General features: G+C 37.5%; 1 protein-coding gene across 2 annotated transcripts; it reads right to left on the bottom strand.

Moving 5' to 3' along the window:
• Window positions 1-537: 537 nt before the first annotated feature.
• LOC131541897 (uncharacterized) lies at window positions 538-9,914 on the bottom strand. 2 transcript variants are annotated; one of them, XM_058777901.1, is made up of 6 exons: window positions 9,864-9,914; window positions 8,697-9,511; window positions 6,529-6,724; window positions 6,261-6,377; window positions 4,778-5,000; window positions 538-3,462 (listed from the first exon to the last, which is right to left on the bottom strand). In XM_058777901.1, exons 3-6 carry the CDS (start codon window positions 6,589-6,591, stop codon window positions 2,810-2,812), a joined length of 1,056 nt encoding a protein of 351 aa, XP_058633884.1. In that variant the 5' UTR covers window positions 6,592-6,724; window positions 8,697-9,511; window positions 9,864-9,914; the 3' UTR covers window positions 538-2,809. The 2 variants fall into 2 exon arrangements, with proteins under 2 accessions (XP_058633884.1, XP_058633885.1); XM_058777902.1 differs by lacking the exon at window positions 6,529-6,724.
• Window positions 9,915-11,348: the final 1,434 nt, after the last annotated feature.

The raw sequence follows: 11,348 nt of genomic DNA on the forward strand, positions 1-11,348 counted from the left end.
CCGGTATCAAGACGCTAGAGTTAACCTCTCGAAAACAAACTCACATGTACACAGACCTTGGTCGTGTGGGTCCACAGATCAGATCAATGCTCTTTAAAGAGACTCTCTTCAAAGGATCCACACTGGAAAACAAACCTGGACTGATAAACATGCGCCTTCCCAAAGTACATGTCATGTGAGAAAGTTCCAGAATGTCATCAATTATCTGTTTAGATGTGGTGGGATACAGTGTTCCAATACAAAACACAAGGGAAGTGTGTGTGTGAATTTGTAAGTACATAAGTCAAGACAAGCATTTTGTTACAGAACCCAAGAGAAACCAAGTTGACTAAACTAAATGTAGGGAACATCAGGAACCAGACATGTCAAATTATTTTGTGTGCCAAATCAATGAATCAATGAATCTATCAACCTTTATGGAACACACACACACACACAAAGTTGTAGTTATTAAAAAAATAAAACTCTACACTCCTTCAAGTTATGGCTCAATATTTTTTTAATATGAGGAAGTTATAAAATACCCAAAGGCACAAATTTGAGAAATTTTGAGCTAGGATGAATCATAAAAGCAAACACACACACATAGCAAACACTAGCATCTCAGTGGCATTGCTTCAGCGCTCTGACTCAGCTCTGAATCACACAGACAGATATTGAAAGCTTTGATTCAGCAGGGGTCATGATGATGGCAGAGATGAGAGCCCAAAAACAACTAGAGTGACTCAGGCTAAAGGCCGTTGTGTGCCGCTGCCACGACCCCTCTCAACCGAGCGTGAGTGTTATTGTACCAGCGCTGAAGGGCAAACAGCACAGACACACTCCTACTCGATGCTAATACAGCGGGAAAACTATCCTCTTTCTCTGAAAGACACCAGACGAGACCACAGGCCACAGTCCAACACTGCTGCTTTAACTGCTCTGACTGAGACTGAGTCATTTAACAATCTTAAATACATGAAATATACATGAAATAATTCATTATATTTAGTTTTTATTATTATTATTAATATAATTATTTCCATGACAATTATTAAGCACACCCAAGTAATTTAATTGACATTATTACATTAATAAGAATTTATGTACCCAGTAGTATAATAGTAAAATATATTTTCTTGCAAAATACAAATGCAAAACAATGCTAAATATCTGCAAAATATCAAAATATTAAATGCAAAAAAAATTATAATAAAAACTGGGCTGGATTATGAATAGCACATGACTTCTTCGTGACAACATGTCTCTGACAACAATTCTGGTTAATTATTAAGTCCAATTAAATATGTATTGGGGCAAATAAGACTACAAAACGCTTACATTTGGAATTTTTCTAAATCAATTTAAAAAAAAGAAAAGAAAAAAGGAGCTAAACAATTTCAGGCAAATAAATTAAAAAACAATCTTAGTATGTATACTGTAAATACTGAAATTACTTTTACATTTAAAATTAAAAAAATTTAATCCAAGATTTCGAAGTGGGCACATCCTTTGAATCCTCCTGAATATCAGACATTAAATGCATTTTGATGTCAGCTCACATATAAGCAGGAGTGTATATGTGGAATTATATTTTTATCTGAAATTTTATTTTAGAATACACTGCTGACATCTAGTGCTTGACATGTTTATTGCATCAACTTAATTCTTAGCTTGTGCTCCTGGATTTCACATCATTAAACCTTGAATAATACATTTCTTTCACATATTCTCATCATCAGATCTTTTCTGATCTAGGCCTGAGAAAGATATCTCCAGATATACCCTCTACCAATCCCAGGTTGGTTCATTTGATTGTGGCTGCAATTATGAAACACTAGGTCATAACATCTGAAAAAATGTACATAAATTGTGTACAATATACATCTGTCCCAGTTCATACAGTGACAAGAACAAGTAAACCATTGCTAAGAAAGAAAGAGTAATTTTAGCTGTAAAAGACTGTAAAGTTCTATGGTAAAACCTGTTAATTGGTTAATGGTAAATTCCCTTTTATATGATAAAAAGTTGTAATTCTAAAGCGACAGTTTTAGATAGATGTAATTGTAAAATATTATTAAATCAGTAATACATAACGTAAAATGACGTTCCCAGAATTCCACATGACACTTGTGACACCACATGTTTTTTTCTTTTCTTGTCATACATGTACATTAGTGTTTTAAGTTATAGCTTATGTAGTTAAATTAATGTTTATTGCATTATTTAGTGTTATTTAGTGTGTTTTGTATCTGTGTGTGTACCTTCAATATTATCTTAGTATTCACCTCAGCTAGTGGAAAAGCTAGCTGTGAAGGATGTCAGTGTATTATAACAGTACAAAACAGATTTTAGTACGTCAGTATAGGTTTGTATATTAATACTGTAACAGTTCATAAAATATGTTGTTATTGTTTAATATAAATGTATGTAAAGTTCAATACATGAAAACCTAAAATGTTGCTACCATATTATTTCTTATAATTCTGAAAAACCACAGCTGCACTTTTAGAAAAAAAGGTAAGCTGTCACTGGTGTGGTACATTTTGTACTTAAAGGGTCCATACTGGTACCTTAAAAGTACCTAAAGTGTACATATTACTATCTAAAAGGTACAAAAGTGTACCTCTTTTTTCTGAGAGCCATTTTTTACTGTCAATTTCAGATTTTTATTTATTTATTTTTTGCGCAGTGTGGGTTGATTTTCCTGAAAACTGTTTTAGGACATTTCAGACCAACAACATTTGGACCAAACAGAGCCAAGTCCAAAGAGTTTATGATTAAGTTTTCCAAGAGATTAGAAGAATCTTCAGACAGACCAGAAACTCCTTCAAACAAGACTGAGTGATTGAGACTGTTGGTCCTCCAACATGGCTGTCCTCCTGCTCGTCTCAAACACAGAGGCTGCTGGATCCAGTGAAGGCACAAGGTCAAAGGTCATTCCTCCAGACACCTTCACCCGCCACCAAACATCCCTCCTTAAAGCAATTCTCCTCGATTCCTCCCTGCTCACCATCCACTCCCTCAGCATCTGCAGGTTCCACAGCACAAAGTGGCAGGATGGTAAACAAAGCAGACAAACTCCCAGAATGCAAAGCGTTGCCACTAGGGGGCTCCCACTGAAATCAAGAATGCTGTAGATGTAGGGTTCACCATACATGTTGGTGCCACCCATTAGCCAATAAACAACAGCAAATATGACATAAAGGGCTCCAGCCAACACAGCGTAGAAGAAGTGAGTGAGATGAACGGGTGTGGAGGACAACAACAGATCCACGGCGATCTGGATGCTGTTGATAACATGGATGTTGATGTTGAAGGCTGTGAAGGAGTCCTGATCAGAGGGGTGAATTATGGTCCAGTATAGAAAGGAGACGGCAAATGAACAACAGCCCATCACAGAATGCAAGAACCACTGCAGACAGAGAGCAGCGGTGAGAGAGACGGGGAGAGAAAGGAGGCTCTCACATTCACTACTGACACCTAGTGGAGGAAAGAACTGCATGAAACACATGTATAGGCCTCTTTTTTTAATTGCTCATTTTTATAAATGATAGAAATTAATACTTTTATTCAGCGAGGATGCATTACATTGATCAAGTGACAGTAAAAACATTTACAATTTCTATTTCAAATAAATGCTGTTCTATCTACTCATCAAAGAATCCTTAATTTATCACATTTTCCTCAAAAATATTAAGCAACACAACTGTTCTCAACATTGATGGTAATAAGAAATGTTTCTTGAGCAGTAAATAAGCATATTAGATTTCTGAAGGATCATGTGACACTGAAGACTGGAGTAATGATGCAAAAAATTCAGCATCACGGGAATAATATGTAATAATATTTTACAATATTACTGTATTTTTGATCAAATAAATGCAGCCTTGGTGAGAAAAAAACAAAAAAACAACACAAACTCAATGGCATATGTATAAACTGAAGCAAAGGATTTTACTGCAACATTGGTTAAATGAAATCACTGTTAAAAAGCTCAAAATAGTGCTGTTCCCAACAATAAGGACTTTTTCTGTTGAGCTCAAATTCTGTTCAAATAATTTCACTGGCTCCACTAACTAACTAACTATTAACTAAGTATGTCACTTATTTTACAACTGCTGACAACTTATGTCTAAATATACTAGGGAGTCGGGCTTGTAACCTGAAGGTTGCCGGATCGATTCTCGCGCCGGCAGGAATTGAAGGTGGGGATTGTTGAATGAACAGCACTCTCTCCACCTTCGTTACCATGACTAAGGTGTCCTTGAGCAAGGCACCGAACCCCTAATTGCTCCCCGGGCGCTGGAGCAAGGCTGCCCACTGCTCCGGGTGTGTGTTCACTGTGTGTGTGTGTGTGTGTGTGTGTGCACTTGGATGGGTTAAATGCAGAGCACCATTTCGAGTATGGGTCACCATACTTGACAATACGTCACGACTTAACTTAACTTAATTTATTTTGCTAGAGAGTTTTGGTCTGAAGTGAACAGATTTAAATGCCATACAGTAATGCATTTATATTAGTAATGCATTTATATTTGAACTACAACTACAAATCATTAAATTCATAAATATATTTGCTGAAAAACACAATGCAAAACCATACTGACTTCTGTGAATACTCAATTTGTACTTCTCTTAAGATTTTTTATTTTTTTTGCTCTTATAATGCAATAACATAAGTATGACTTAAATGCTTTTTAAGCATGACTTAGAATAATTTATAAAGTCGCTGTGTGGGATCTGTGTGGCAATCAGTGGTATCTGTGATCAGCAACACATTGCACAACAATTTTACCTCTTTTCACTCGGTGAGAGCAGCATCTGATTTCCAAGAAAGCCCAGGCCAGATTACAAAGAGAAACCAGATAGTAGATAGCCATAAGACAGTATGAGATATGGCTGAGAAAAATGAGGAATTTAGGTGTGTTGAAGAGAAGAGCCGTGTAAATAAACCAGCTGAAAGTGTAGACCAGCATAAAAAATCTGTACAGAAGCCACAACAATGGAGGAATATCCCACTGCAAACAAAAACAGTTATTTCAATGTCATATTTCAATATGATGAATTTTGGAAACTGATGTTTACATTGTAACCTATATTTTACACATACAGGTGCTGGTCATATAATTAGAATATCATCAAAAAGTTGATTTATTTCACTAATTCCATTCAAAAAGTGAAACTTGTATATTATATTCATTCATTACACACAGACTGATATATTTCAAATGTTTATTTCTTTTAATTTTGATGATTATAACTGACAACTAAGGAAAATCCTAAATTCAGTATCTCAGAAAATTAGAATATTGTGAAAAGGTTCAATATTGAAGACACCTGGTGCCACACTCTAATCACCCAAATAACTCAAAACACTTCTCTTCATGCTTCCTGCTGCTGACCAACTTTATGGCGATGCAGATTTAATTTTCCAGCAGGACTTGGCACCTGCACACAGTGCCAAAACAACCAGTATCTGGTTTAAGGACCAGGATATCCCCGTTCTTAATTGGCCAGCAAACTCGCCTGACCTTATCCCCATAAAAAAACAATGGGGTATTGTGAAGAGGAAGATGCGATATGCCAGACCCAACAATGCAGATGAGCTGAAGGCCACTATCAGAGCAACCTGGGCTCTCATAACACCTGAGCAGTGCCACAGACTGATCGACTCCATGCCACGCCACAGTGCTGCAGTAATTCAGGCAAAAGGAGCCCCAACTAAGTATTGAGTGCTGTACATGCTCATACTTTTCATGCTCATACTTTTCAGTTGGCCAAGATTTCTAAAAATCCTTTCTTTGTATTGGTCTTAAGTAATATTCTAATTTTCTGAGATACTGAATTTGGGATTTTCCTTAGTTGTCAGTTATAATCATCAAAATTAAAAGAAATAAACATTTGAAATATATCAGTCTGTGTGTAATGAATATAATATACAAGTTTCACTTTTTGAATGGAATTAGTGAAATAAATCAACTTTTTGATGATATTCTAATTATATGACCAGCACCTGTATGCATTTATCTACACGTAAATTATAACTGGTGGCCTTGCTGACATAACCAGTGGATCTGTTTTTCTAACAACCAAGTAGATCTGGTTTTCTCTTGGTACATTATCAGACCAAATCATTTAGGGCTGTTAGACAACCTTGGACCAGCAAAAACCTTTGGCCCGATTCTTCCAGCAGGGTTTCCATCATGCATATACGTATCTGAACTAACTTCCACACAAATCATTGTGTCAGTGCATGAAGTTTAGTGACTCAAACTCACCCGTGGCTGAAGCAGAAGCTCTGGTTTAGAGGTGAGAAGGTGGAGTTTGTGAACTTTGAACTCCTCCTTCCAGCTCTGTGTCCAACTAGCACCCATGTCTGTCACCAATAACCACTCCTGTCAAAAACATGCATTAAATCATATTTGAAAAGACTTACATTTCCAGTATTTCTGGTTTAAAGTAATGCTGCAATTATCAAAAAATTCAGACCTGCCCTGTTAAGTAATTTTACAATGACCGGATTAATAAATGATGTCTTTCACTAACCTTTGCAAGAATGCATCCACTGTGAACTGCTATGAAGATGCTGCAGTCACCAGAAACATGCATAAATCTAAAGCTCCAAATGATGGTGTTCTCCTACACCTTGATATTCTAATCCGTCAGATGTGACTGCGATCTCGTGTCCGTAGCAGCAGCACAGACACTGAGCTGCTTGTCTGGGAAACATCTAATGAAATAACTGGAGCAGCAAATAGTAATGGTGAACATGTGAATCTCTCATGCATTCCAACAACATTAACGCCGAGTCTCTGAGATGTGGCTAAATGTCAAAATGCCCTTACTAAAAGTACTGTGGAACTAGTACTACCACGGTACAGGTGGTTTCAAATGGTGAAAATTACCACATGATCATGCAATTTTGGTCAGTTCTCCCTGAGTATTATTTAATTATTTTATTGCTTTCTCCATTATCACATGGTTGCACAAGTGTGTCACTTATTTTACAACTTATGTCTAAATATATTTATTTTGCTAGAGATTTTTGGTCTGATGTGAACAGATTTAAAGTGGAGTCACCAATTTCCAGCATTAGAGGTCACTGCAATCTGTTAGCCCTCTGTATTTGATATAAAACGGCATAAATGTTACCCAGATTCACTTTGCTCTGATGTGAAAAGCTGCAGATATACAGCAGGGTCACCAAACCTGACACCCCACTGTATTTCACACAAAATGGCTTTAATGTTACCTATATTTATTGTTTTGTTGACCCGGATGAGCGGACTGAAGATCGAGTTACGGTGGATGGATTGACCAACAAGACTCAAGTAGGGGAAAGTGGGGTAAGCTGTGCCAGTTTTTACTCAAAGTGACTTTAAAGTGAGGCCATGACAGTAATGCCTTCAACTTAAGAATGTACATATATTTCAGGATGTGGTGCATCCCTGAGAACAATAACTTTGGATCTGAAATAAATTGTTTCAGAAATATAGCTTTTGGGTAAAAAGTGGTCTTGCGGCACAACTTGCCCCTGGTGCGGGGTAAGTTGTGCCTTTGGGGAGAATACGTTGGGGTAAATTGTGCCAGTGATTTCTGAAGTAAAACAGAACATTTTAATGTTATGAACTGTAATGCTATATGAAAGCAAGACAAATTCAATACAAAATTACTCATTTAAGGTTTATTTAAATATTGTCACCCTATTAAACTGTTGGAATAAGTCATATTTTGTAGTTTTTGGGAAAACACAAAAAACTTAAATACACAATATATGATATTTGTGAATCATTTCAGGCAAAAAGGCTTTGGCAATAGATGCCAGTTGACATACATAGGACGCTGTCTGTCAATTACGTAACATAAGAATAAAGTGACTAGGCTAATTTCTAAACATCCTATTGTGACTTAGGCCACTTAAAAACTGAATAAAACTTCTCTTTAATAACATAGTGCAAACTCAAAACTGAAATCAGTGTTAGCTAAATTAAACAAATGGCAGGTAAGTCAAACACTGATGAGGCATGCCCATCTCCTCACTTCTCCAGATTATCCCCTGTGGGTATGTAGGTCTAGGTGGTCTGGATCTGGCCTACTACTTAACATCCCACTTGTCAATGCTGCAGGGGAATATAAACCTCTGCTCCCTTCTGGCTGTACCACCAAGTTTTTGGGGTGTGGGTAGTTTCTTGAGCACATCACCTCTAGGGATGACTCCTTTATTTTCTTTAAAGGTCCCATGGCATGAAAATTTCACTTTATGAGGTTTTTTAACAGTAATATGAGTTCCCCTAGCCTGCCTATGGTCCCCCAGTGGCTAGAAATGGCGATAGGTGTAAACCGAGCCCTGGGTATCCTGCTTCGCCTTTGAGAACATGAAAGCTCAGATGGCCCAATCTGGAATCTTCCCTTTATGTCGTCATACGGGGAAAGGTTACCTCCCCTTTCTCTGCTTTGCCCGCCCATGAGAAAATGAGATATGACCATGTGAGGCAAGCTAAAATATTTTTTTTTCCTCGAGAGACATCATGGCTTGCAAACGAGCAAAGCATGATAGTTGCTCAGTGTTTGGATGTACAAATGAACACCGAAGTATTTCTTTAGTTCCTTCATCCGAGCCTATGGCTAGCATTAGCTACATGATAATAACTGTAACAGCATACATAAACAAACCAACTAAAGTACCGTATCCAGACACAATATTTTAAACTAACCATTCGGAGACGTCCTGCTGTAGCCGCTGAGTTGCAACTTCTTCATCCGGTGCTTCTCCATCTGGATCAGATTCTGGGTCAAACTGAAAAGCGACTGCGTGTCTACGAGCCATTGCGATACATCCACTGTCAACATTAGCGCATGGTAGCGCAAGCTGGTTAAGGCCACACACCCACCCTCCACCTTGCCCCGCCTCTCTCCTCCTCATTAGCATTTAAAGCTACAGACACAGAAATGGCACGTCCTAAGCAAAGCTCATTGTGGGACTGGCTCGTATCCAGACAGCAACATAGTTTTGGCCCAGATCCAGCCCACATCTGGCCCGCATGGATTTCACACGACACTGCTTGCTGTCTGGGTAGTAACTGAAATTCTGCACCAAGGCTGAATTTTGGGAAAGAGACTTCAGATACAGTACTATGGACCACTTAGGCCTATATAAAAGCATCCAAAAAGCAGCATGTCATGGGACCTTTAAATGTAAAGATGGGCTTTCCATCCACAGACTTCTTACAACTTTGCCTTAGAAACATTGCTGCTAGTGCCTTTATATTGTCTGCCAGCTCTGTCTCCATGTTGTCTTTGAAGACTTGGTTGGCAAGTCCTGTTCTCTTATACCCCGTCTTTGTTACTTCTCCTATCTTTTTCTTCTCCATGAATCTTTTCAAGGTCATCCTGCAGATCTTCATCTCCCTTGCCACCTGACGTGGTCTTTCCCTGTTGCACCTCTTTCACTGCTCAGTCCAACTCCACAAGAGGAGTTGAAGCACTGTCTGTCTTCCATTTATAAGTGCGTGGCATGATGGGTTTTGGTCTAAAATTAAGAATGTCACATAGTTTAAGTGCTAAAATGTAAGAGTACAATGTACAATTACAAATTAACAATATGTTGAAAATAATCATAAGTGGGGGTGAGTACTTAACCCAGGCTCTTTGGCACAAATCACCCCAGACCCACAAGTTTGAAAAACTATAATGATCCAGCAGTTAAGAGCTAACATCATGCTGACTGTATAGACTCATTGTGTAGCCTGCTAAAGCACTAAAACATGTGAAATGTTTTCAAACTTGTATATAATTGTTCAGACACTACAATCAAAAAACCTTGATCATAGACATTTTACTTTGAAAGGAAAAAAACAGTTTTTGAGCTAAAATGTGCTTACCTCTCATGCCATGTGTCTCTCTTCTTTGGAGGATGAGTAAAATGGATGGCTTTTCAAAATTATGTGGTCACATGACCAATTTCTTCTATGGTTTTCCAGAAACAAGGGGTGGAACTACTTCCCCCCTGGCACAAATCACCCCGCTCTCCCCTACTCTAAATACATGTAATTAAAAATAAAATAAGTTTACATCATAAATACGTTCCGGTCAAGCTCAGGCAATGACTAAAAACAAATCAATTATAATTTGATTGAACTTATTTGCATATATTTTCTGACAGGACTGAAGAGTTTTCATTGGAAACAGAGGGACTGACAGTTTATCAAACCGAATGGAACGTTTTGGAGTGAAACAAACCAACTAACATGTCTAAATGTCAGAATTCACACCAAATACTTATCTTTTGTGCTGTTATTTTCCTGCCAAAATGGTGTAACTTCCTGTAAAATTATGTCATTGGGAACTGTAGTTTGTTATTTAAAGGGACTGTACAACAATAACAACGACAAAAAACTAATAGTAGACAGGAAAAAACTATAAATTAATTCTTTGTTTGACATTTCGATAATAGAAAGGAAAGATGAAAACATTAAATAAATACATTTTCATATTAAAATGTGTAAGGGTGTGAAATATTTGGCTTTGGGAGCTAAAATGACGATCGCTAAAACAGACTGTAACCATAACAACCGCAACCTCGAACACACGCTCCGAAAATAATTGACAAAATGGCCTTTAAAAAGTTTCCCCCGATGACTATCAACGAATAATTCACGGATTATTAAAAGTTAACCCAAAAACAGCAACTTTGTCAACCAAGTAACGTTACTGCAATTATCTAATTCGCTCCATTTTGTAGTATTGTGATTAAAAAATCCAACATATTAAGGTGGATATGTAGGATGGGGACATGAAAATGTACTGCATACTTTTTACATTCTTTGCTTGTTTGATGAAAGTTTGTTGGTGTCACGGACATGTGAAGTTTCTCAACCTTGTCTGTCAGCCTTGACATTACAAACAAGTTTATTGTTCTCTTGAAAGAAAAGAAAAGTCGATTCCTGTGAATAAGGTGTTGCTCTAGCATTCCATGGATGAAAAACGATGCCACAGGCGGTGAACGAATTAAACCAGCAAAACAAACACGTTCGAACACGCAGGAGATTTACAAGAAGCGCCTTGAGGCAAAAGCCATGCAACATTACGAAAACAGTTACTGCATTCACAACACAGCAGAAACTTATTACATTTTTTACTTATTAAAGGCAAGTCAGATCTGTTTGAATATGTTTAAGTGGATTCACAGATGCACCATGCCTGCCTGCCAGTCGTTTTGGACAGAAAAAATCTGCTAAATTAATATTGTAGATGGCACATGGCAGTTCTTCATATTGAAAGAAAAACATTCTCGATTTTTGGTAGCATGACGGAGCATTAATTCAGCAAACGCTGTCATGTGTTTAGTAGAGGTGTTGTGGTAAAGT

The sequence above is a fragment of the Onychostoma macrolepis genome, chromosome 06, assembly GCF_012432095.1.
Source record: "Onychostoma macrolepis isolate SWU-2019 chromosome 06, ASM1243209v1, whole genome shotgun sequence".
Lineage (NCBI taxonomy): Eukaryota > Metazoa > Chordata > Actinopteri > Cypriniformes > Cyprinidae > Onychostoma > Onychostoma macrolepis.

What these genes read in the sequence shown, in the direction of transcription:
- LOC131541897 (XM_058777901.1), bottom strand. Translation starts at nt 6,591, where the DNA reads ATGCATGTTTCTGGTGACTGCAGCATCTTCATAGCAGTTCACAGTGGA. An exon ending in GTGGATGCATTCTTGCAAAG is followed by an intron (nt 6,378 to 6,528) that starts GTTAGTGAAAGA and finishes TGTTTTTGACAG; the next exon opens with GAGTGGTTATTGGTGACAGA. An exon ending in AGCTTCTGCTTCAGCCACGG is followed by an intron (nt 5,001 to 6,260) that starts GTGAGTTTGAGT and finishes TTTTGTTTGCAG; the next exon opens with TGGGATATTCCTCCATTGTT.